General features: G+C 42.3%; 1 protein-coding gene across 1 annotated transcript; it reads left to right on the plus strand.

Annotated features, from left to right (window-relative positions):
- The first annotated feature begins 15,134 nt into the window (after positions 1–15,134).
- cacnb3b (calcium channel, voltage-dependent, beta 3b) lies at positions 15,135–24,275 on the plus strand. The gene is made up of 13 exons (XM_030767469.1): positions 15,135–15,176; positions 18,476–18,595; positions 18,778–18,900; positions 19,918–20,039; positions 20,568–20,623; positions 21,272–21,291; positions 21,537–21,617; positions 22,283–22,341; positions 22,589–22,689; positions 23,180–23,331; positions 23,659–23,754; positions 23,949–24,119; positions 24,246–24,275. The coding sequence occupies exons 1-13, from the start codon at positions 15,135–15,137 to the stop codon at positions 24,273–24,275; spliced, it is 1,173 nt and encodes a 390-aa protein (XP_030623329.1).
- The last annotated feature ends 1,434 nt before the right edge of the window (positions 24,276–25,709 follow it).

Below are 25,709 nucleotides of genomic sequence, written 5' to 3' on the forward strand. Positions count from 1 at the left end.
GTCCCCCTAGAGGTGATCTTGAATGCATGTTAGTTTGTGTGTGTGTGTGTGTGAGAGAGAGAGAGAGAGGTCTAGAGGCCTATTAAATATGTAACTGAAAGACGTGATGATTAACATAACAGATACAACATACGTTTCTATATGAAAATACACGACAATGCTATTTTACATTCTAGGTTGCCAACTGCATGAATGAACACTGCAGTTCGTTAGTGAACAAGTAGTGCAAGGTTTTCTCTGCGTATTGTGCTCGTGGGACAGGAATGTACCATTGTCAGAATTCCACACAGATCAAAAGAATCTGTGTAGAAGCCCGTGGCCCCACCATGCAAATAAAACTGTGTTTGTCTGGTATTCGGCCAATGTGACCTTTGAGTACTGTTTATAACCTTTGTCCGAGTTATTTTCCCCTTGTCTGTTGTTTGTTACACTTTTAGGTCAGCAATATAGCCAAGTTTTGTCTGATTCCTTTTTCCCGCCTGTCCTTCAATTTTGATTTAATTCGGATATCCAACAAAATACACAAAGCTTTTTTTCTTTTCTTTTCTTTTAACTGCTCTTTGAAGCCTGTGCCATCATATTTCTGTGTAATAGTAAAGTACCGTTAACTATGCAGTTAAATGGAGGAGACCTACACCTCTGATCTCGTGAGACCCACGAAATTCTTTTTTGGGTTTCGCATCTATTCTTGGAAGCTTTCTTTCTCTCTCACTTGTACAAGCAGAGTTCAGTAAGAGTCAGTTAATTCCATTGGTTTCTGGTCTATTTTGAACGAGTTCTTTATTACAATAAGGTAAGCTCATTATCAGTCTATCAGCTTTGTGCCCTCATGTTCAGAACAGCTGCTGAAATAATTACCTCACTACCCATGCAGATCAACCTACTATTTTACAGATCGTCTTTGGTTGCCTTATTATTAGTTGTTATTTGTCTGACTTCTGTCGCCATCTTATGGTTACTATGTGGTAATGCATAAAAATGCTTTGAACTCGTTAAACCCGTTTAGCGTATGGCAAATAATAATCCAGTTTGCCATTTGCAGCTTCGTTAAGTGGCTTGTGTGTGTTTTTACGAAACTGCTGTAGAAAACCATTCCAGTTCATCATTTCCTGACTTTAACTAACTAGAAAATGAACACGAAGAGATGCCCTCAATGCATCGGACAATTACATTATTCCTCTATTATAGACTGCAACTTTTCCTGCGTTTTCTACAATGAATGTCATTTCCCATTAAAGGAGGACGGCCCTATAATAACCAACAGGGGGCGTGGTCAGCTCAATTGTCTTCCATTCCTGTATAAATGGACTGGAAATCAAATGTGCAAATTTAAAACTTGCAAACAGAATGCAAAATGAAACCAAATAAAAATACAATCACTGGAAATTTTTTTTGAAAGTGAAAGTGGTAGTGCATGTTGAGGTGCTCCTTGATAAACAACTGGAAATTACTGCACAGTGGATCGTAGAAAGGACCCCTCCACAGAGTAGCGATGTTTTCATATTTACATTCCAGTGAGAGAGAGAGAGAGAGAGAGAGAGAGAGAGCGAGAGGGAAGAATTGAGATTTCATTTTTTCTGACACTGCCATTCTGCCTTCACACAGGTCCATAGTCCATGTAAAAACAGTTGCCAGGGCAAGATCCCTCTCAAAGTGCAGCATCAGTGAAAAGGGAGAGGACCACTGTTCACTGGAAGCAACCAGGGAAGCACTGAGGGTGCATGCTGACAGTCACTGCTTTTTATAAGAGAATATGCTCCAGCACATGAAACACACATCTGCGTTCAGTCTGGAGTCAGTCTGAATGTTAGTGCTCTTCAGAGATGAATCTAAAAGACACCTGAACACAATCTGATGATATTGATATTTTTGTTTTGTTAATCTGTCTTTGGATCCTACTGGGTACACATGGAAGGGCCCAACAGAAGTCACAGTCTCTCCTCTGACTTCTGTCAGATTATACTTATTAAAATGGACACAAAATTGTACTTTTTTATATACAGGCAACATCCAAATTCCCGGAGATAGAGGCTTCTTGTGAATCACATCATCTGGGTAGAAGAAAGACTTGAGAAACACAAGCTACACACAGAACTTGGCCATAACCAAAAAAAAGTTTAACCTAGAAGAGCTTGGACAGTTTGGAAGGAGAAACAGACTTTCCACATGTTGACTATGCTGATGCCTGATGCAGATGTTTGCTATGATGGTGATGCTACAATGGAAAGATCAATAATGTAGCATGTAGGAGCGAGTGGAAACAAAATACTGCAGCACTTATAATGCTCTTCCATTTTCCAGTTTGTCTTATGCCCAGTAACTTGATTAACAAAGTTAGAATGGACATATGTGTACCAGCTGAAGAAAATGAGTGGTCATCTCCATATTCACATGAACTCAAACTCTAGGTTTAAAATCCAAACATGACATGAGTATTCATTAACATTCTGAAGTTCGATAGCATAGTTATGACAGGTATTTCTTTGTGTGGGAACGAGAATACAATACTGCATGTTCAAATTGTAGCCAGTGTGTATTTTGGATATGTCCCCTGCTGTAATGAGGTGAGTAATTTAGTAATCTCTGATTGTATCTCATGATATGGTCCTGGTTGATAACCCTGGAGACTAGGATAAAGCGACAGTGTGAATGTGTGATTGCCTACAGGTCATTCTACACCCTACTAGGAGCAAAGCCAAAAACAAACACCCCTGACTCTCTGTCACCATTTTGTGGCATGAGAAAAATGCTCTGTGTGGTAGCACAGGCAAGCACAGCTCTTCACACCTTCAGCCACACTGCATGTTCCTTTTGAGGTCATATTGCTGTCATAATTATGACACAGTGCACTGTTTGGAGAGACGATGTGTAACATGGTAAACAATGAGCAGTGCTTTACTTTTAAATAGCCTGGATCTTTCAGGTGTGTACAAACAGCTGTGATATGTTTGGTATGTCAGACACCAAAATACCACCACAATCAGTTGTTTGTCGCACAAACAACTGAAGGACAAAACACAAAGCAGTGTTAATGTGGGCATCTGTGTAACCCAGAAATCTAAAGCCTATGGGACTCAGTATCTGTTGAACTTAATCTTACACATTTACTGTAAGTACCAATAAACTAAATTTAAATTGAGTGAATTTTAGTGAAACAAAACAATTTTGTTGAATTCTGAGTGAAACAAAACAAAAAAATTGTAATCTCCTAATTGAGTGAAATGAACTAGCAGTTTAGTTACACAACACAAGGTCAGAACATATTTCTTTGAAGTTGCAGTCTGCAACCATAAATCTGTACGTATCATGAAAGCCAGAATCTGCTGTCATTAAGCATGTTCTGACAGCTTTAACTGTGTTACTTCACCACTGTGCTAGTGCTTGCCAAGTACATAGTAACTTGCCAAGGCGTTCTACACATACTCCAATTTTAGTAACAATTTCACACAGTACCTATTTTCATTGGAAGAGGTGAGACGTTGGTCACACGCTGGTGACTGACATTTCTCTGAATTCCCCGCACAATTTTTTTTTTTTTGACTGGACTGGCAGAACCTGTCTACTATTTGTGTGTCTTTTGGTTTCGGTCTCCTCAACTGAAGTATTTTTAAACATGACCTTGGAGTGCTGTCAATTTCACCATTTACTTTTTTTTTTTTTTTTACATTAGTATTTTAGAGTTTTGTCATTTTAGAAATGTCTGTGGATGGGGAGTTAGAGTCTGTACCATAGCTACACCATGTATTAGTCATGCCTCACTTTCCCCCTCTGCTGGTCAATTAGTGCTATTGCTTTGGTTTAATCAATTATTCAATTCTTCAAGTCAATTATTCAATCACCATATGCCCCTGTTTTTAGCTTGATTGCCCTTTGTTCTCCTGTGTATATATACTCTTGTGTTTCATTGTCTCTTTGTGAAGTCTTTATTCTGTGGTTCAGAGAAGTTGCACCTGTGTACTCTGCAGTTTATGGCCTTGTTTGTATTTTTGTCTTGTTAATGTAGTTCTTGGATTCTTGCTTTGACCTTTTCTCTGTGCCTTGCATCCTGCCCGTTCTTGTCTGTTTACCCTAGCTTTTTTTTTTTATTAAAAGGTTCAACTATCGCATGAATCCAGCCTCAACTTGAACTTGTGACACTCTGAAGGTGACTCTTTCAAATTGATTTGGACATGGGTCTCTTCTGTTTCAAACTAGATAACCCACTGTTTCACCTAAAACCTTCTTGTTGCATCTATGCCATAGGATCCCAGTCTGTGGGCACAGTAACAGCTTTGATTTTTTTTTTTTTTTTTTGGTCCATGGTGAATATCCATGGTTAGTGCTCAGAATTTCCAGCAGGGCTTTTTACTAACCTCCTTGTCCTCATTCTTACTTTGCACTGGATTAAGAATTACTCCTGCCGACGCCTGAAGGAGCCATAAGGTTAACAGAACACAAGCCATCGGGATCATCTCATCATTATAGGTCTATAATCATTTACAGGTAGAGAGAAGTCCTAGACAGCAGTTGCTTAGCTGGTTCTAAGGTGCCAAAATTCTAAAGCGGCAAGAATCAGAGTTGTTTAGTCTAATGGGTTTCACAGTTTTGACTGCAACTGAGAAGACGGTTTGTCCTCTTTGTTCTTCCTACCCTGGATGAGTGTTGGTGGTTAAATTCATTAGGCTGCTGGAATTCAAACGCATCATCAAAATTACTGATCACATTAAAGCAGACATCCTTCTTCAAGCAGATCCTGTATTATTCTCACAACTCTCTGTTACACTTCAAGATAATCAGCATTACTAACATTATTACAGATTTCTTAATTTACTAAAGAGGATAATATTGTGCTGCTGGAGCAGGTGACTGCTAGCATGTAAACTGTTGAAGGGATGACTGGTTATTTGCCTTTAATGCAGCTATCTCCTGGCTTGGCTGAGCTGAGTTTGAATGTTAAGGGTTGCTTTTTCCTGAAATACTTTTAAGAGTAGCTGCATCCTCAACATCTTCAGGATTGCATCGCTTTGTTCTCTGGTTGGGGCAGCACGGTGGCGCAGTGGGTAGTGCTGTCACCTCACAGCAAGAAGGTCTCGGGTCCTTTGTGTGTGCAGTTTGCCTGTTCTCCCCGTGTCTGTGTGGGTTTCCTCCAGGAGATCAGGTTTCCTCCCACGGTCTAAAGACATGCAGGTTAGGTGAATTGGAGACACTAAATTGCCCCTAGGTATGAATGTGTGTGTGAGTGTGTTTGTCTGTGTGTCTGCCCTGCAATGGACTGGTGACCTGTCCAGGGTGTTTCCCCGCCTTTCGCCCTATGAGCGCTGGGAAAGTACTTGTGTTAAAATATCCTAACCAACGCAATTCACAACAGGCAGCTGCACAAGCATGCTGTGCCTGAAAAGGGAGAATTACAGAATTACATATGAAGCAGCAAAGCTCAAGAACTGTGATAATTTCTAATAAGGACAGAGAGTTTCCAAAAATTGAGCTGTGCCGTGGAATTTAAAGAGGTTATGAGGATAAATGATTGCCCCACTTTTCAAGTATATCTTGTCTTTGTCAAGTACATTTTTGTTCTTTTTCCCTTCTTTGTACTTCCATGTTTTGAGATGTAGAAGAGCTTGGACTCATAGTCATGGCTAACAAATGTACTTGCAGTTCCAGTTTTCAGTGTGGTAAACTGAGAAGTTGAGAGAAGTCCCAGTGGAAGGGTGGACAGGTTTTACCCTGAGGTGATGGTGTCTATCATCTGGGTCCAGCTCAGGAGTCTGATCCTGGGCTGGCTGTGACTAGCTGTGACCCTCTGCCTGGCTTTTGGTTTGGTAGCAAATGGACAGCCATTGCACCACTTGTGGTCTGAGGAAAAGAAGTGACTAGGGTGGAGCTTTGAGGCAGAGGTAGTGGAGGAGGTCAGCCCAAACTCATGCACATTTTAAAATCAGAACGACCCTTGCATTGACAGGATCATAGACTGCTGGTTGGTTTGATACAGATGCTGATAAGAAAGGTGGCCATTCCAACTTCCAAACACTAGAACAAGTGCTGATGCAGATACCTACTGCTGACGTTTAGGGCAGGAGCCTGCAGGAGTAGATTGTCCAGGAATCTACAGAATGCATTCTGCGACTGGTGTCCACAGCAGATTTGGCCTTTGATGGGCCCCTGGCACTTTGGTGTCACTGAAACAGCACGGCCTGTGGCCCCTAGAATAGCAGAGCTGAAGTATGCTTGGAATGAATGCATGAGCTCAGATGAGTGCAGATGCTGGTGACACAGGTATGCATCCCAACTTCTAAGCAAAAGTATAACTGTTGTAGACACCTACCACTGGTTCTGAGGACTGGAGCCTACAGAATGCATTGGTCCACTGGTTCTGAAGACTGGGGCCAACAGAATGCATTAGTCCACTGGTTCTGAGGACTGGGGCCAACAGAATGCATTGGGTTATGGGCATCCACAGTCGATTAGGTGGTCCCTGGGAGCTTAAGACCATTGAAACAGTGTGGCCCAAAGTCCCTGAAGTGCCAGACTCTGGGTATGCCTGGAGTCAGCACATGAGTTTATGAACCTCCTCTTCACTGGGTTAGGAGGCTGACAGAAGCAGGTTCATAACTCACGTTGCTGGGGGCAAACTCTCAGTCCCCACGCAGAAGGAGTCTGGGCTCACGGCCTCAGACAGAAACATGAAGTTTGTTCAAAGCAGCTGAGTGGGGCATGTTGGACTGGTGGTCTAATGTGGTTTACTGTGTGCAGACAGAAGTGTGATGGTGTCAGGTGGTCCCGCAACATTACCAGTTGGCTCCCTGTTACACCCAGACTCCTGTGGGCTTTTTAGTCTGTTCAGATAAAAACTCTCAACCTACCTTGCAGCTCCTCTGCACTTTTGGCTGCCCCAGCTCTTGAGAGACTTCATTATGGATATGGATGTGACTGAGTGAGGGTGTAGTGTACCGGGAGGCTGACACTGTAAAACAGAAGAGCTGTTTTTACAGTTGCATATAATTTATTTATTTATTGTTCTAATTTTACAGTTTGGGCTGACTGTGTTCATTTACATACAAGTTTGACTATGTTCATTTTAGAGTTGTGTTAAAGTCTATTCAAATTTTTTTTTTTTTTGTATGCCGAGCATGATCCCAAAAGTGACTAGGTTTCTTTGCACTTTATATATCTTATTATTAATATGAGGTCAGAGCACACTTACAATAGAGCTTACAAATTCATGTGATATTCAAATATTACCCCTTACTTGACCAAAAAAAAAAAAAGAATCCATAACATCTTTTTAATCGTATTAGAGAGGAAACCAGACGTTTCCTTACGGCATGCAGTGTTAAGGCTGGCTCCACCGTGTATTTAGTAGCCCCCACATCTGCGTGATGCACGCAGCAACAGCCCTCGCGCAGCTTAGTTAGAACCCAGCTTAGACTGAATCTTAAGAAATATTTCAACATCAACGTGGGAGCGGTTCCCATGATGGATGGGTGACTCACCACTGCAGAAGCAATAGCACATAAACACGCTAGATATTTAATCTGAACGGCACTCCGAATAGCCATATATTTTCTGCCAATCGATAGCAACAACTGGGCATTGGTGTGAAATTACCTACACTTCTAGAGGACACAATGCATTCTCTAAGGCTACGAGGCAGAATGGAACAAACTCGTATAACTGAACGAATTCATCCTTGACCCTGTATGAATCCCTAGGGACGATGTGAAAAGTGCAGATACATTATTTATTAGGAAAAGGGTAATCTATCCGTTCTAGCACCCCGCGGATCATCGGCTTTGTGTCCTGTCATTGATCAAGAAGACGGGAGAACGAGTGGGATGCGAGCAGGCTAATAGAATTGCCGGGTCAAAGAATGCAGGCTTGTGTTGTCCGTACGCATAGACTCTGAAACAGCATGATTCGACGAAGAAAGAGCAGTTGACTGCTTTAATTCTTTGTCTAGCTTCTTTCTGAAGTTGGACTGCCGTCACCGAGATTTTCTTTATTGCGGATGTCCCTTTCCAATTCAAGCGTCTTTTTGCTAAAAGAGGTTAGTTAATATATTTCTTTATTTGGCGGGGGTTTGTAGCTGTTCGGATGTTGTTGACAAGGAAGATGAGAGAGATTTTAAAACACGGTACGTGCTGTACAGTTTTCAGACAAGGCGCGCGGATGAGATGAGAGTGTTCACGGACGGCCGTAGAATCGTTCAAAACATTGTTGCACCTGTTATTGTCAAAGCGGATTTCTACTATGGGTTTGCTGGGCAAGTTTGAGATAACAGTAGCAAGAATATAACAAGAAACAGAGGAGAAGTGAACTAGCATTGAAGTCGTAAGATGGACATTTCTAACTCATTTACTGTTCTCAAACACGTGAAAGTTGAGTGAACTATTCTACAAGCAGTCTATCTATCTATCTATCTATCTATCTATCTATCTATCTATCTATCTATCTATCTATCTATCTATCTATCTTTCTGCCTGTCTGTCTGTCTCCGTCTTTCAAAGTCTATTTATAGATGAGTATCTCGTTTATATCATGTTGTTATAATGCCATGATAAAAGTGTTTAAAAAAAAGAAGAAAAGGAAAAAAAAGAAATCATGTTTCTTAAGTGTCAATCATGCGTTGCAGCCGTGACACTTGTTCAGTGCTGATTTGTCAATCTTAGCAGTTTCCTCCTGGGGACAGACACTTCTGACATACCCTCACTGTCAGAGCAGGGTCACACCACCCCAGCACACATGAACACACACACACACACACACACACCAACACAAACGCAAGCACACACGCACACACACATATACACACACACACCCCAACACAAACACAAGCGCACACACACACACACTTACACACGTACACACACACGCACAAACACACAGACACACAAAACCCTTTCTGTGCAGAGAACCTTTCCAACATGAACAAATGGAGATCAGGAGAGAGGGTCAGTTTGGGGGTGGGAGGGGGGGGGTATTTGGCTTGGAGTGAGAGTGCAAGAAAAGAAAAAGGAAAAACTTTACATGCTGGAGCATATACTTCCATTTGTGAGTTTTCTTCTATTAAATAAGTGCATTTCCTCTGACCATCAAGTGTGATGTTTATATGACAACAACTGTGACTGACTCATTTCAAGCATGTAATTACTATGGGAAACTATTAGCATCCCCTAACTTCTAGCATCCCCTAACTTCACAACTGAAAGTCTGACACACACACTCTTTGTATCACATTCAGATACTCTTTGTATCAGCGAAAATCATTCCTAAATTTATAATAATTCATAGTAGATGTATTTCATTAAATCATCTTTAGTAATATTTTTTTGTAAACGCCACTTTCTGAGGCTAAAGCTCCCTTTTTTACCTTTTAGAGATGTTGCACAGGCTGATCTGCCACTATTTTTTTCTGCCACTATTATTTTGTTTGTGTGTATGTATATTTGTTTGTTTGTTTGTTAACCAACACTGTTACTTACCGTAGAAGAAAGCCAATAGGTGTCAGTAGCCTTCAGTCTGAAGGCCAGACTCTAGCTTCTTAATACAGACACTTCATGGGTAATACATGACAGTAACTAAGATCTGGGGACAGACAGACTGACCGGCCGACAGACAGACACAGCTACTGAATGCATGGGTGCTGCTCACACAGCTGTCAGTTGGGAGCAAGGGACTAAGCCAGCTCTCTCCAACCCCCCTTTCTCTCTCTCCCTCTCTCTCTCTCTCTCCCCCCCCCCCTTTTTTTCTCTGCTCTGATAACATTGTGGATTTTTAGCTTTCAAGCCCTCCTGTTCATGTTTTATTCACACACACTGCTCATATGGAATTGGAATTGATGGCTCCCTTCTTGGCTTTGGTGCCTGGCTGCTCCCAGCAACACGGTCTCATCTATTATGGATCTTAGAACCTCTTGATTTTGAAAATATGGGAGACTTGTATGTCATCTTGGTGTAATTTAATGTGTTGTAACGTTACTTTTTCATTATTTATTTGGCTATGTGTTTTGATGTTAAGACTCTAAATTCTTTTCAGTTATTATATAAAACTGCAAGAAAATAGAGAACTTTGACTAGAAATCAGCTGAAAGAAGTGACAGAAATCTTATTGACTTTAACTGGATTCAGTACACCAGCTACACTCACTGACCATGTCTAGTTTAACTGTTCTCATATTGTCAAAAGTACTTTCCTGCTCTAGCCTGGAGAAGTGTGTGTGTGCATGTGTGTGTGTGTGTTATTAAGTTGATGTACCTTTGCGTCTGTGTGTTTGGAGGGTTGACGGAACTGGTCCAGAATGTTCTGCAGTGCAGGGCCTGTCAGAGTAGAGGAAACCCTGACAGAGCTGCAGGCCACACTGGGCCACACATCCACATGCCTGACACACACTGAAAAAAAAAATGAGACACCTGACATCACAACAGCTCCTCCCCAAACCCCAGTGCTGCCACACAGTACCAGCTTCTACAACGTAGTCACAAGTTTCACTCTGTGGTTCACACCGGCTAAAGTATGTTTGTGCAACTTACTGTGGAAGTTGTTCCTGCTTTTTTTTGGGGGGGGGGGGGGGTATCTTTTGTGACAGGGCCTTGTTTGAGTAGTGCAGAGACAGACGGCTAAGATGGGTTTGGTTGGGCATGTGCAGTGAGTTGAAACTGCTAAGCCGTCTCGTTGGCAGATTCTGAATTAAAGTGACAAGAGATTCCCTAGACTTATGCTAAAATCTTAAAAAAAAAAAAGAAGAGGAAGAGATGAGAAGAAGAAATGCAGAATGTATTGTGTCATTAGTGGGTTATATCATATTATTGGCCCATAGGATTATACAGTGAGACATCACTTTAGTCACAAATGATGTAAACGGATAGCAAAAATGTTGCCTATGGAGTAGGTATGACAAAATGTTTGTGTGTGTGTGTGTGTGTGTATGTGTGTGTGCATGTGTGTGTATATGTCTGTGTATCTGTGTGTGTGTGTGTGTGTGTGTGTGCGGTGTGGGAAAGAGAGAGATCGAGAGTATGCACAAAGAGCGAAACTGCCTAATGGCATGCCAAAGGGGTATGAGTGTGGATGGGGAGGAGAGAGAGAGAGAGATAGAGAGAGAGAGAGAGAGAGAGAGAGAGAAAGACTTAGACCACAAGCATGCTACAGTACACCTCATTGCCAGCCAGGAGACAGAGAGAGAGAGAACACCATGACTGAGTAGCTGAGCGAGTGAAAGAGAGAGTGCACACTCGCACACTCTCCAGACCTCCAAACCGAGTGAGTAGATTTCTGATTTATTTTGTTCCTTTTCTGAAAAGAAGAAATAGAAGCTTTTCCTACCACATAGTTCTTTTTATGTAAATTTAGATTATTGCTTAAGTTTCTGTTTGCATGAGCTGGTGTTTGAAATCTTCTTTACAAACTGAAGAATATTCACCTCTGGTCTAGTAATTTGGAAACATAATTGTCATGGAGCATCTCTTTCACGCTTCTCATATTCATTTGCTCTATAACAAAACTCAGAGTTAATCAGAAGACTTGACTGCTTTGCCTTTGCCTGATAATTTGATTGAGTGAATCAACCCGGTTATTCTCAAGTCTAGTTCCTCCGAGATTGTTGAATGCCTTTGCGGCAGTTCTCAGTGTATATTTTTTGTGTGGTATGTCCAGAAAACTAGGCTGTGCTGCTGTAGTGTAGGGCAGAATACTTGCATACTTGCCTTTCAGGGCTTGTCTTGTGTGCAGGGAGAAGTAGTGCATTTGGAACTGCTGAGCTTCCTGTCTAGGCTCAATTAAATACTGCATGAGACAGAGCACTAAAAGCATGTCCCGTGAGGAGAGGAGTGCTTTGTGTGTGTATGTGTGTGTGTGAAAGAGAGAGACGGGGGAGAGAGGGAGAGTGTGTGTGTGTGTGTGTGTGAGCTTGAACATCAATGCACAGTGCTTTGATTAAATTTGATGAACCAGCAGAGTTTAGAGAAGTGGTGACACTGGCCTGGAGTCTCGCTCTGTATCGTCTTCTGAGATAAACGCTGTCACTTACTCGCTCTCTTTCTCTGGGTTTCACCGCCCAGGGAAAGGAAAATGGACAGAACATTATTACATGTCTTTTCATGGTAAATTTTACTTCTCTAAGGGTTTAACACATAAATACAATATATGAAATGTGTATTAGGGGGTTTAGCCTGGTGCTGCATATCCCAGTCCTGCAGTTTGGAGATTCTGTCAATATATAGTCCAATACCCTTATCACATGACTATGCTGTACCTAAACATGAAATATTCACAGATAATCTCATAACAATTTAATCAGAAATTAATAATCAATTCAAAATGATATGTTATTAAACATAGGCATTAAAATCATTATTATTTAAATTCTCATTTTAATCATTATTTTAATATTGTTTGCAACAGCGGGAAAAAAAAACAGACTTGTTTCAATAACACGGTTGAACAAACCCAGAGGGAATGCTGTGGTGGTGAAATCAGAACCCAGATGACCAGGTTCATGTGTTCAGTTTTTGCCAGTTTAGTGAAGTGTGTTAGCGGAGGCTGTGGGGGTGTGTGAACAGTAAAAGAGCGTTAATGATGGAGTTTGGGTAATACCAGACGCTCATCGCACTGGCCCTCTGCTTCTGCCATTACCCAAGCACATCCCTGCCCCATGTCTGTTTTCGGCAAGGGCTCTGTTGCAACTCCAACGATTCATATTTCCCCGACGTCTTCATCGCATCGTCATCGCTTGTGGTTGAAACGAGAGACAAGCCCCTATTTTTAACAACAGCGGGAAAGTGTCTCTGATACAACTTGGCGTCCTTGCTGCAGTAGTTGAGACTACTGGAAATATGCAGCGTACAGTTGGCTGTAGAACCATTGGTGGGATGACATTGGGAAAGAGGGAGTTTTTGAATGATAGCTCATTAGAGGGGTAAAAAAAAATCATGACAAGGTAACTCTAGAGGTCAAAAAGGGGAAAATGAGCTTTTTGAGGACAGGATAAAGTATCAGTCTATGTGTTACTGTTATTGATTGACTCCAAACCTGCCTCTCGCTGTCCTGGCAGGGGACACTAGAAGACCGCCTCTAAAGACAGGGAGGCGGGTATGAAAGTTCATCGTGTTCTCCAAACTGATTAAATACACCTATCAAAAAGATCCTGCACCCTGGATCTATACAGAGCATACATTGCAGGATCTAAAGATGAAACTAATCTTTTTTGGGTGAGGTTTTAAAAGCACAGAACTGAGTTTTTAGATGAGTAATATATGGCATGAATGAGAGATTTTTGGGGCGTATGGCACTGCAACCCTAATATTTTGAAAGCAGCATTTGCCGTACATGAACAACATACTTCGTACAACAACAAAAAATTTGCTGTAACATTCTGGGTTACTGCCTTGGAGACCAAATGACGGAGAGGTCTGGAGTAGAGAGTTTGTGCGTTCTCGTTGTTTGTTGTTTTGCTTCGGTTTTCATGGAAAAACATTTGCGTTGTTGAAGAGCTCTGGCGGTGCCATCCGCGTCCACCCACCCCTGCCCACCCCACAGATTATCACGGGTCAACAGTCCACTCCCGCAAAGCCCGATCAGCAGCCGGAGGAGAATGGAAGAAAAGCTAAATTTAGACTCACTCAAAGCACACACCCGCAAAAAAAAAAAAAAACATGCAGTTTTCATTCTCTAGTCCTTGGGCTTAGATAGACTGACATCTTCTCTATCTGTCCCTCCTCTCACTCTGATCGTATTCAGATGCTCTCTCTCTCTCTCTCTCTCTCTCTCTCTCTCTCTCTTTCTCTCTTTCTCTCTCCTGGGCTTTTGCCTCCTTCTCTTTCTTGGTATACTAGCTCCCCTTTACCTGAACCCAATAATTTCCACAAAAAAACACCACTTATAGATTTTAACATTGTCCTTTTAGGAGAAGTTCAGAGGTTACCAGCTGTGTTTCCTTGTGAGTGAGTGTGTGTGTGTATTTGTTTTCATGTCTGTTGGTTTTTTGAGTTAGCCTATTTAAGTGTGTACATCTTCAGTCTGAGAGAGGCGGTAACAGTAGGAACTTGGCCCTAAGACATGCTGGCTAAAAGCTGCGTTGGAGTGCACTTAATTCGCGTCTCAGCCCAAGCTGAATGAACGAGTGCACATGCTGCTGGGATAATGGACTCCAAAGTAGGGTCCTTATTGCCTTGGGCGTCTGCTGAGTCCACACAGGGCTGCAGATTTAATAGACCCTGAGAGCAAGGCAGGGACGTGAAGAGTCCAGTTCCGACATAGCCATGGTGCTGTCCTCTGAATGTTTTGTCTGCTGACTCACCTGGCATCCCCAGAGACTTATGCATTGTCTTGTCAGGTTAAATATGAAACACAGGCATCTGCCCCAAACACCCCCCCCCCATCTCCATCCCACCTCAGACTCCAGTACACATTAAGTGGGGGGTAGCTTGGTCCTTAGGCATGGTTCCCATCAGAAGGCAGCGTACCCATCCAGGTGTTTAAAAACAAAAGCTTGTTGATGCTTCTTAAACAAACAGCAATTCATCAGTCCTAACAGGACATCCCAGCATTCCCTGGTTTTAGCCTATGGTAGGAGAGACACTCATCTAAGAAGGTTGTTTTGATTTGGGCCAGTCATTCTTTCCTCATCCACAAACAGACTGCGCACAAACACAGTGACATGTAGGTTCAGAGCGTGACTATTTCTAGAACTTCCGTGGCATAACGTTGAATAATTTGTGGACACATCGTATTTGCCTCATCTTCGACGAGAGCAGACGTTTCGTTCACCCGTCCCCCACGGCTGATCGTCTCTGCCGGAGGTACAGCTGATAGAGAGAGAGAGAGAGAGAGAGAGAGAAGGAAAAAAAGGAGAACAGGAGAAGATGGTGCCTGTTCAGAAACAGCAGGCAGAGGCTGTGGGACCAGTAGGTGGGTGGGTTCCTCAGTACTGAATGCTGCTGGCACTGCAGTCAAAGGTATCAATTTTGTATAGGCGCAGGCAGGCAGGCGGGAAGGAGGGAAGGAAGGCAGGCATTGTGTCTGGCGGGTGGCTTGCTGCGTTAGCATTAGCTCACGCCAGGCTGCAGGCCATGAGTGGTTGTTCTCAGTTTGTGTGCTCCAGCTATGCCCAGCCCAGCCTGCCGGAGTTCTGTACACTGGAACAATGAGTGGGGGGTTAACAGCATGTCTGCATCTGATTCTAGTGCTGCTCTGCTCGGCTGCAAGGTGGGTAGGTCGTCTCTGGGAGCTGTGCGTTTGGAATGCGTTTGTTATGGGTTATAAAATATTCAGAGGTTTTATGGAGCCTGTTATAAACATACAGCCTCAACATCCCAAATGTTATAGACGACAATACAAATGATATGAAAGGATGTCAAACTTAATCTTTTTTTTAAGTGTTTTTTAAAATGAATTTAATTATATGGGTTGTAATTGAAATGGAAAACGTCTCCCTTGTGGAAAAGGGAGCCTGTTTTCACTTCACGTCTCTTCTTCTCTCTCAGATGGAGGTCTCACCCTGCTATGCTAGCTCTCGAGAATGTTGAACGGAAGAGTAGGGCATGAACAGTACTGAGTTCACAGTGACCTAAAAGCATGTGACGGAAAAGACAATGTGCTTCACACACACACACACACACACACACACACACACACACACAGAGTTCCTTTTCGTTTACACCAGTGCGCTCAGGAACATTTAATGTAGTGTGAGCAGTGGTTTTGATGAGAGTAACGTGGTTTTGTTCATGTAGTCATCAAACATATCCATTGTATTGTTTTTGTAACATCGTGAACGTGAAGAAGCACATTGGAAAATATGACATATGAACCATAAATACATGTATGCAGTGATGACAATTTTTATCTTGGTACCTCTGAGAAAAATTTTTATTAGAACATATGACTACATTACATATTGTACAGCATGAGTTGGTCCTCCTACATGTCTGTAATAAGCAAACACTCAGTGTATATCATCAGATTTTTACAGCCCATTTCGGATGAATTGTTACATACAGCCAAGGGACTGGCAGTCAGATTCAGAGGGCCTGAATGAAAATAGGGCATGAAACTCTTTGATGTGGAGAATGAATGCCTGTTTTATCTAATACACAGTGTAGGCAAAGGTTTGTGTTTGTGGATTGTGCTCGCTACTCCCCCTGCTGACTGAGTTATACTACTTCAGCTCAATTCTCGCATGACTCTACGCGGTCATACTGAGCTGCATATTCAACTACTTAAAATGCTGACCTCTGAAAACATGCAAACATAACCTACAGAGGACATCCTTTATTTATGTCTGTGAGACTAAATGTAGGTTAAAACGTAAAGAGAACAGTATGTCGTTACAGTGTAGGCCTATATGAGAGAGAGAATTCTTTCTGCTACTTGGCAAATGTCATTAGCCTACTTAATGTCCTGAGGTTATGCATAGTTTACAATGAACAACATTCACTAATCTGTAACTGCTCTGAGCAGGAATGCATATGTTGTAAGTTTAAAGCGGAGATGCAGAAGTTATGAAAAGACTTTTATCGGATCAGGTTACTGCATAGCCCGTCTTTTAAAGTATTACATTACTTTATTGATCAGGATGTTGGGCGGATAACTGCTGAGTCTGTCGGATCGTCGAGGGGGAAAAGGCTCCAGTGGTAATGCTAAATTTATGTACATGGAATATGTAACGCAGTGCGCCTTGGCCTCTCTTTTTATCGTAAACTGTTATTTAAACATTACCGCCTACGTTACCACGAATTTTCTCTCTGTGTTCTTCGCACAAAATTAACTTTCTGGTACCGTATAATGAGAAACTGTTTTTAATGTGTTGTGGTAAACAGCACTTAATCCCCTCTTTTCTGCTCTCAACGTGGCCTGTTACAACTATTACGACGAACAAACGAAGACAAAGCTCGTAATATCTTAGGAATCCCGATATCCGAATAACGGCTGTGCTATTTAAGGAAGCCCGATGATAGAAAATGGTGGAGAGGTTTGGAGTACTTTGTCTTATAAGACTCTACCCTCCTAATACACCCTACTCAGCTGTAGTCTGCCTGTTACAGAAATGTTTCTCCGAGATTCCTATCCCTAGATCAGTGGAAATCCCCTCACACGAGCCTGGAATTCCTCCTTTATCTTTCTTTGTTCTCTCTATCGATTTCTTGTCATTTAGTTTTATTATTGCTGTCTATTATAGTTCATATCTCGGCTACACAAGAACTTAAAAAAGGAGCATAGTCAATTCTACCTGTTATTGTGTTCGTATCGAAGGCTCTATACTGGGAGTTCTGTAGTCTATATTAGCGCAGTCATTTAGATATGAAACATTTTAATCATGCATAAGAATCTTATCTCTTGCCACGTCTTGTTAATTATGCTTTGTCTCTTCGTGTGCTGGTTGTTTCAGACGTCTGTACCCTGGGGCCGGCTTTGATATTTAAATCAGATCCTCATGATGTTCTGCGGTGGTGATTGGATGATATTTTTTTTTCTTTTTTCATTTTTAATGCGACTGTGAAAAGAAAGAACTTAGAGGCAGGTACAGAGGAGGACTCGTTAAGTGTTTATTAGGACTGTTTTGCGAGTGATGGTGTTTGTCATGTTTGAGTGTCTTTACCTGTGCCCAGTTCGCAATGTAGGATTCCATAGGAATTAAGACATTGAGGAGGGTGAGTTGTGTAAACACAGGAAAAATTAAGAGCTGTGGTGTTAAACCTCTCCAAAGACATGAAAGATGTGAAGGAAGTGTTAATGCTTTGAATGGACATGAGTGCTGCATTTATTTATTTATTTTTTAAACGATGAGTTTATAGCAGCTTTGCTTATTTCATCTTTTTCCTTCTGTGGTGAACAACTGTCATCTCATACATTTGGAGTTTTTCACACTTGTTCTGTTTGGTGGGGACCTTTTCGGAAGCTTAGATGACCCAGATAACTCTCTCTCCATTCCGTCATTTATTTTAGAACTATCTCAGGCTGCTCACGATGAGGAGCTGGAAGGTCGAACCTCCCGAGTGAACAAACTGCTGTGTCACTGAGACTGAGGGAGGAGCCAAGAGGAAAGTTAAATATGCTTATTGATGCACTTTGTCATGCTCCCAGACAGCCTCTATAAAAAACTATGTAACAGAGTCCTGAGGTTCCATGATCATCTTTATGGGTGGCTCTTAATGTGCTGCCAGCAGGGATGCCCAGGCCTGGTCCTGGAGGGCCGCGTTCCTACTGGTTTTTCATATTAACAGACGACTCTTGTCGTTTCTGATTGGCTGGTTGTGAATACATGTGGTAAAAATCTGATTTTAAGGAAGAGGTTTAGGGGGAGAAAAAAAACAGCAGGATTGGCCTGGACGTTGATGTCTGTGGTGCATAGGGAGAGACAAGGTTTTGGATGAAATGAGGATATGGGCTTAGCGATGGAAGACAATTCTCCCATAAGCTTTAAACAGCCCAGTTCTCGAGGTCATAAATTCTCTCTGTTTCTCTCTCTCTCATTCTCTCTCTCTCTCTCTGCTTCTTTGCTGTAGGGTTCAGCCGATTCCTACACAAGTAGACCCTCGGATTCCGAGCTGTCCCTGGAGGAGGACCAGGAGGCGTCTCGGCGTGAAGCCGAGCGCCAGGCCCAGCTCCAGCTGGAGAGAGCCAAGGTGAGAACACAGAGCACAGTGAGAGCCCGTCTCCAAAACACACACACACCACACACACACACACACACACACACACACACACACACACACGCACAAGTGGCTACTTTTTGAAGTGTGGGACTCAGGTCTCTGTCTCAGAGTCTCTGTCAATTAACCATAGAGCTTCACTGTCTCTCTTGCAGACCAAACCCGTGGCCTTTGCAGTCAGAACCAACGTCAGTTACTGCGGGGCTCTGGATGAGGACTGTCCTCTTCAAGGTGCTGCCATTAACTTTGAAACCAAAGACTTTCTACATATAAAAGAGGTGAGCTCTATAACATATCATCCAGCTGGTAATTTAGGCAATACGAATACGAATATGAAATACTTTATTAATCCCAAGGGAAATCCAAGTGTCGCAACAACATCGTCAGCACTCACCCAACACAACATAGAATAAAATAGTAGAATATAATAAGATAAATAGGAAATAGGAATAAAATGAAAACACATTACTGATTACTGAATATAGTCAGTATACTATACTATCTCATGTCACTCCATTGCTTACTGCGCTCCACTGGCTTCCGGTAGCTGCCCGAATCCAATTCAAGACACTGGTACTGGCCTACCAGGCAACAGGAGGCTCCGCCCCATCATACCTTCAGTCCCTAATAACTCCGTATACCACTACTAGAACCCTCTGCTCTACGACCTCTGGTCAGCTGACGGTCCCCTCACTTTGGGAACCCGACAGCCGCTCCTCCTGACCACGCCTCTTCTCCGCCATTGCCCCTCGGTGGTGGAACGACCTCCCTCATACAGTTAGGACTGCAGAATCCCTCACCATCTTCCGCAAGAAACTGAAAACCCACCTCTTCAGAACCCACCTATCCCCCTAAGCCTAACCCCCCTTCCTTAAAAAACAAAAAAAAAAAACCTTGTCTTGTATCTATGTTTGTCTAAGAATTCCAGGGCGCAATACGAGGGAGTAAATTGACGCTCAGTCTTTTTAGCGATGTATGTTTATGAGGTATTAGGAATCCGACTGATGCACTAATTGTAAGTCGCTTTGGCTAAAAGCGTCTGCTAAATGCTAAATTGTAAATTGTAAATAACTGTACTGAGTATACTACAGTATATTAGCGATTTTTTCCTCACTTTGTTACAACATGAAATACAGACATAGATGTGACACTGGAATAGAGCGTAGCACTGCTAAAATATGTGGTATATGAAAAAGAGATGAGTTGCTGCGAGTGTCGCTGTGTGAGTGTGTGTGTGTGTGTGAGCTGAGTGTGTCTGTGTGTGTGTGATCTGAGCGTGTCTGTGTGTGTTTCAGAAATACAATAATGACTGGTGGATAGGGCGGCTGGTGAAGGAGGGGGCAGATATCTGCTTCATTCCCAGTCCGGTCAAACTGGAGGCCATGAGAATCAAACAGGAGCAGAAAGCAGCTCAGAGGTCAGAGCCAGTGACACTGCGACACTGTGACGCACAACTCACAACCCGCTGTACTGTTCTGTCACAAGTCATTCACAACTCACAACCCACTGTACTGTTCTGTCACAAATCACTCACAACTCACAACCCACTGTATTGTTCTGTCACAAATCACTCACAACTCACAACCCGCTGTACTGTTCTGTCACAAATCACTCACAACTCACAACCCACTGTACTGTTCTGTCACAAATCACTCACAACTCACAACCCACTGTACTGTTCTGTCACAAATCACTCACAACTCACAACCCACTGTACTGTCCTGTCACAAATCACTCACAACTCACAACCCACTGTACTGTTCTGTCACAAATCACTCACAACTCACAACCCACTGTACTGTCCTGTCACAAGTTTGGTGACAGAGCTGTACAGCGGGTAAACTGTCCCAGTTTGGTGCAGCATCTCTTACTGTAATGAACTGGGACGAATACTTCAGTGTGTTATTCTGTGTTTCTGTATGACACAACACTCTCTGTGATACAGGAAGGCAGGAGGAAATGCATCATCTGGAGGGTGGAAGGCACCGTCGCCTTCAGCGGGTAAGAGCCGCAGAGACATACCAGGGGTAGACAAAGCAAGACTTTTGAAGTAACTGAAGTACAGTTAAAACAGTTTCAGATATGCCTTTTGTACTGATTTCAATACTAATCGCCAATGTGTTGCATTATGATGTAACAGACATTTATAATCATCACTTTAATATGTGAATTTATGAAGTAAATGTGTATATCTTACTGATTTTGAAGGAGGTCAAACAAGTTTGTCAAAGACAGAAGGAGCAGTGTTTGGAATGTGTAGAGTAGAGTTGTCAAAAAATTTTGACACCCCTGGTTTGGTGTGTTTTAAATGCAGAGGGGTGGCAAACTTCATTTTATTTTAATAACATTTTTGTGTGACTTGGTCATTTTTTCCTGTCCCCAATATTTAATGTTATTTATCTCAGCGGTTCCACAGCCAACACGGTCTAAAGAAAAGAACACACTTAGGTTTCCGTCTCTCACCTTTTTCCTTTTTCGTTTTCCTAAATGATATTGTTGACCTACATAACTCATGTCACACAGACTCTCAGAGAGTGTGTCTGTGAACATAAACAGTACACACTCACTATCAGACACTAACCCACAGACTCACCTCAAACTGTTAAAGGTTTTTACTGAAATATTCACTATTCTCTTGTTTTCAAAAAGCCAAACAGAAGCAAAAACAGGTAGGTTTGTGAAATTGTTTCTTTTGTTTTACGGCATGTTAATGTTGGGGAACAACATGTGAAATGGCCACATTTATTTCTTTAATATTTCTTTATTTCTTTAGTTTTGGAGCTTAAAACATTTTTTTCATTGAAACGTTAATGCTTTTCGGCCTCTTAGTAGAAGCTCGGTGATACTGGTTAAGATCCTCTATCCCCTGTTGCAATGCTACACAACTCTGAGTGTGTGTGTGTGATCACTGCAGACAGAACATGTTCCTCCCTATGATGTGGTTCCATCTATGAGACCAGTTGTGTTAGTGGGGCCTTCACTGAAAGGATATGAGGTAAGAAACATATACAGTGTCTTATATATTACTGTGATGTATGTATTGTTTGTGTACACTTGTGTGTGTGTGTGTGTTTCTATATGAGTGCGCATGTGCTTTTGTGTCTCTCTGTATTTATGTATGTATCTCTGTGTGTGAGTGTATGTATGCGTGTGTCACTCTGTGTGTTTGTGTCTGCTTGTATGTTTGTTTGTTCGTGCATGCATGCACATGTATGTGTCTGTGTACATCTGTGAGTCTGTGTGGTAGTACGCATGTGTAAAACAGTAAGAAGGAGCCCTGATTGTGTAAACTGGGAGAACAGCAGGGCTGGGTGGGTTGAGGTGGCACTAACTGCTGCTTCTGTCTTTTTCCTCTTTACTTGTGGAGACATTCATTTTTCAGCCCTGGATCTAAATTAAACCACATCACCCCACACTGACCACATTAAAATTTCACATGTCCCTTCCTCCCAGAGCACCATCGCTGCTTCTTCACCTTCAACACACACACACACACACACACACACACACACACACACTGATTCTACCTAGCATTATCTACTTATTTCTAATTCATCATGCAGATCTTTCATGCATAACAGTCAAGTTGAGGTTTTTTTTTTTGGCTTTGTTTGAATCATGAACGTTTTCTTCCTGCTTTTTTTCCCCTCTCATTTTAAGGTCACTGACATGATGCAGAAAGCACTCTTTGACTTTCTGAAACACAGGTTTGATGGCAGGTAAGTAAAAATAGCTTTGAGTGCTGAAATACTTGCTGTTTGAAAACGAATAATTTTGTTTAGGAAACTGCCTATTTGTATCTAATCACTATTTTGCATTCAAAATTGTATGCACTATGTAGTTTTTTGGTTTCACTGAACAGATTAATAGACATTGATGTGGACTGATACTAATTTCTGCAGACCATGCTGTGTGTATGGTAATGTGAGGGGTGTTTTTTTTTGTTTTTTTTAATCTCTTTGTAAGGATATCCATCACGCGAGTGACGGCAGATCTTTCTCTGGCCAAGAGATCTGTGATTGGTAAGAAACCTATCATGGAGAGGTCCAACATACGTTCCAGTCTGGGTGAGTAGAACCTGCCTTCCAAAGCATTAGCATAACACAAACCTCACACATATTTCACTTAAGGAGGAATTATTGGCATTCATTTTTGAGTGTTGGCCTCTGTTCTATGGTGATGTAATCATTGAATTTTTATGCTGTCAAAGACCCACTTTGGGACACATTTTAAAATGTGTTTTTCTTGCTTTCCAAAAACTATTTTCCTGTCAAACTGCATTTCAAAAATAGCCAGTTTATACCGTGTTATTAGATTGTTTTTTTTTTAATGTTGATGGAGAGAAAAAGAGACAAAGAGACTGCTCTTCAGTTAGACTTCTCTTCATTTTGACTTTTTACAGTCATTATAAATAATGTGTGTGTGTGTGTGCACGTGTGTGTGTGTGTGTGTGTGCGTGTGTGTGTGTGTTTGTGTGTGTGTGTGTGTGTGTGTGTGTGTGTTTATCTGTGTGTGTGTGTATGTGTGTGTGTGTGTGTGTGTGTGTGTGTGTTCCAGCGGAGGTTCAGAGTGAGATTGAGAGAATATTTGAACTGGCCAAGACGTTGCAGCTGGTGGTGTTAGACGCAGACACCATCAACCACCCAGCCCAACTCCTCAAGACCTCACTGGCTCCAATTATTGTATATGTCAAAGTGTCCTCACCAAAGGTACACTCCATCTCAAAGCATCACCCTCAGCCCACAAACACTGCTGTCCTTCCACACGCTAGCTTCAACTGAAACATGATAAGTGATTTGACGAAGAACCAAACTTTGCTAATGTTACACTCATGGGTGATAATCTCGCCAGCTTGTCGAGACAACTTGGTAGTTCACCGCGGTACCACATTCAATCTGATGAATTCTTACCTGTATCTCAGTTATGAAAAAAAAAACAAAAAACCCCAAAAGATTTTATTTCTCCTTTTTTGTCTTCTCCGACCTCATTCCTGATTTGTGTACGTGGTTTTTTTTTTTTCATCTTCCCTCTCTCAGGTCCTTCAGAGACTCATTAAATCTCGAGGTAAATCACAGAGTAAACATCTGAACGTGCAGATGATGGCAGGAGATAAACTGGCCCAGTGTCCTCCGGTGAGTCACAAGCATCCCACTCAACGCCAACACACTGTCATCTACCGTTAAAAACAACACACACTCAACACACAAAGCCAAAAGCCAATAAAAGACAAGACTTAAAGATTCAAAATGGGACGGTAACGGAGTATGATGTCAAGCACTTAATCGAGAATTTGATTTCTACCATACCTGCCTTCTGCACCCGTCAGGAGATGTTTGATGTCATCTTGGATGAGAATCAGCTGGAGGACGCGTGTGAACACCTGGCGGAATACCTGGACATCTACTGGCGTGCCACTCACCTGCCTGGCTCTGCTCCCGTCAACCCCCTCTTAGAACAAAATGTGGTCACCCCACCTTCTGCCAACTCCAGTCAACAGGTAGGGTTTCAGGGGCCTGAGGGTCTCCGGTTTTTCTTGACTGTAGCCACCTGTAGGGTTAAAAGCTGATCGGAACCATTTCCTTTGTGGCTAATCTCAGATCTGGTCCTCTCTGTGATTTTACAGTTCTCTGAGACACAAGAATTGATTGAATGAGCACTTGCACAGATTTTGGTGAGTACTGAATCACTTCCTGTTTACGTATAATTATAATCCTATAATTCCATTAATGAGGAAAATGGGACAAAAAAAAAAAACAGGATTTCAGCCTTACAAGGTTTTCCATTTGAGCAAAAGAAGAAAAACATCATCTTTCAGAAGTGCATTTTAATGACACTGAGCTGACTCTCATGCTCCATCCTTCTTTTAGTCACTAATCGGAGGGTGTTGGAGTTGTGTGGAACATTCTGGAACCTCCTTCAGCAGTACCCCCTGCTCTCAGAGGCCAGCCACTCTCTGACCTCAGGTGGGAGAGGGGCTCAGAGCAAATGCTTCTTGAGGAGGAGGAAGAGGAGTTGAGGGCCCAAAGGAAAGAGGAAGAGGAAGGGTCCCTCCACCCCCAGAGCAGTGGCGTAGAGTGACCAGCACCCTCCCTTTACACAGTCCTCCCTCCCCCACGCCCAAACCTCAGGATTTTCCAATGCTGCACAGCACACACACACACACACACTTGCATACACACACATTTAGACATACACAAGTAGGAGTAGAGCACTGCCTGGCATCATGCAAACACGCAAACAGACAGAAACAGACACACATATGCCCATACAAAGACGAAGACACACACACACACACACACATATGCCCACACTTACACACACACATATGCTCACACACAAACATACACACACACACACACACACACACACACACACACACATATATAGACAGTCTGATTAACACCACTAAGACCTCCAGGGAGAATAATCAGGGGCTTCCCCCTTACCTGGGCCATACAATCTGTCAAACAAGCCCTGCCAACCTTTTCTCCTCTCTCTGGGGAGAAGCTGGCACTGGCATCACAGAGTCTGTGTCGTTTCTCCTCCCACTGTGGGGAGGGCCTGGAACCTCCTCCAGAACACTACAGTCAGGTTGCATCCGCTTTCCTCTCTGTTGTGCTCCTTTCTCTCTCTGTGGCTAGATATTGCTATTCAACCATTTCCTGCCTGTATGGGTTTCTTTTAGCTTTAATTTCAATTTCTTTCATTATGGTTTCTGTTATCAGGGTGAAAAAAAAGACAGGAATCTTTTTTTCACCCAGAAACTCCTAGTTTTATGTTTTTGTTGTATGACAGCTTTTCTTACTGAATGGATTTCTTTCAGCACTTCCATTCATAAGGAAGGAGGGGATGGAGGGGGAATGTTGTGTAATACTTATATTTGCACTGGCATGCAGGTGATGTGCTTTACTGGACTGACATACAAAAAAAATCATGGTAGTCTTTTATTCCCTGTGTTAGTTCTTCTTTAGTCCTTTGGTTGCACACACACGGAAAGTATTAGACTTTAGTGACCCCTAGTGGTTTCCTGTGATGGTCCCAGCTTCCTGTAAGAACAGGACATACTGTAGCAAAGAGGCAGCAACCA

Source organism: Chanos chanos, chromosome 3 (assembly GCF_902362185.1).
Source record: "Chanos chanos chromosome 3, fChaCha1.1, whole genome shotgun sequence".
Taxonomy (NCBI): domain Eukaryota; kingdom Metazoa; phylum Chordata; class Actinopteri; order Gonorynchiformes; family Chanidae; genus Chanos; species Chanos chanos.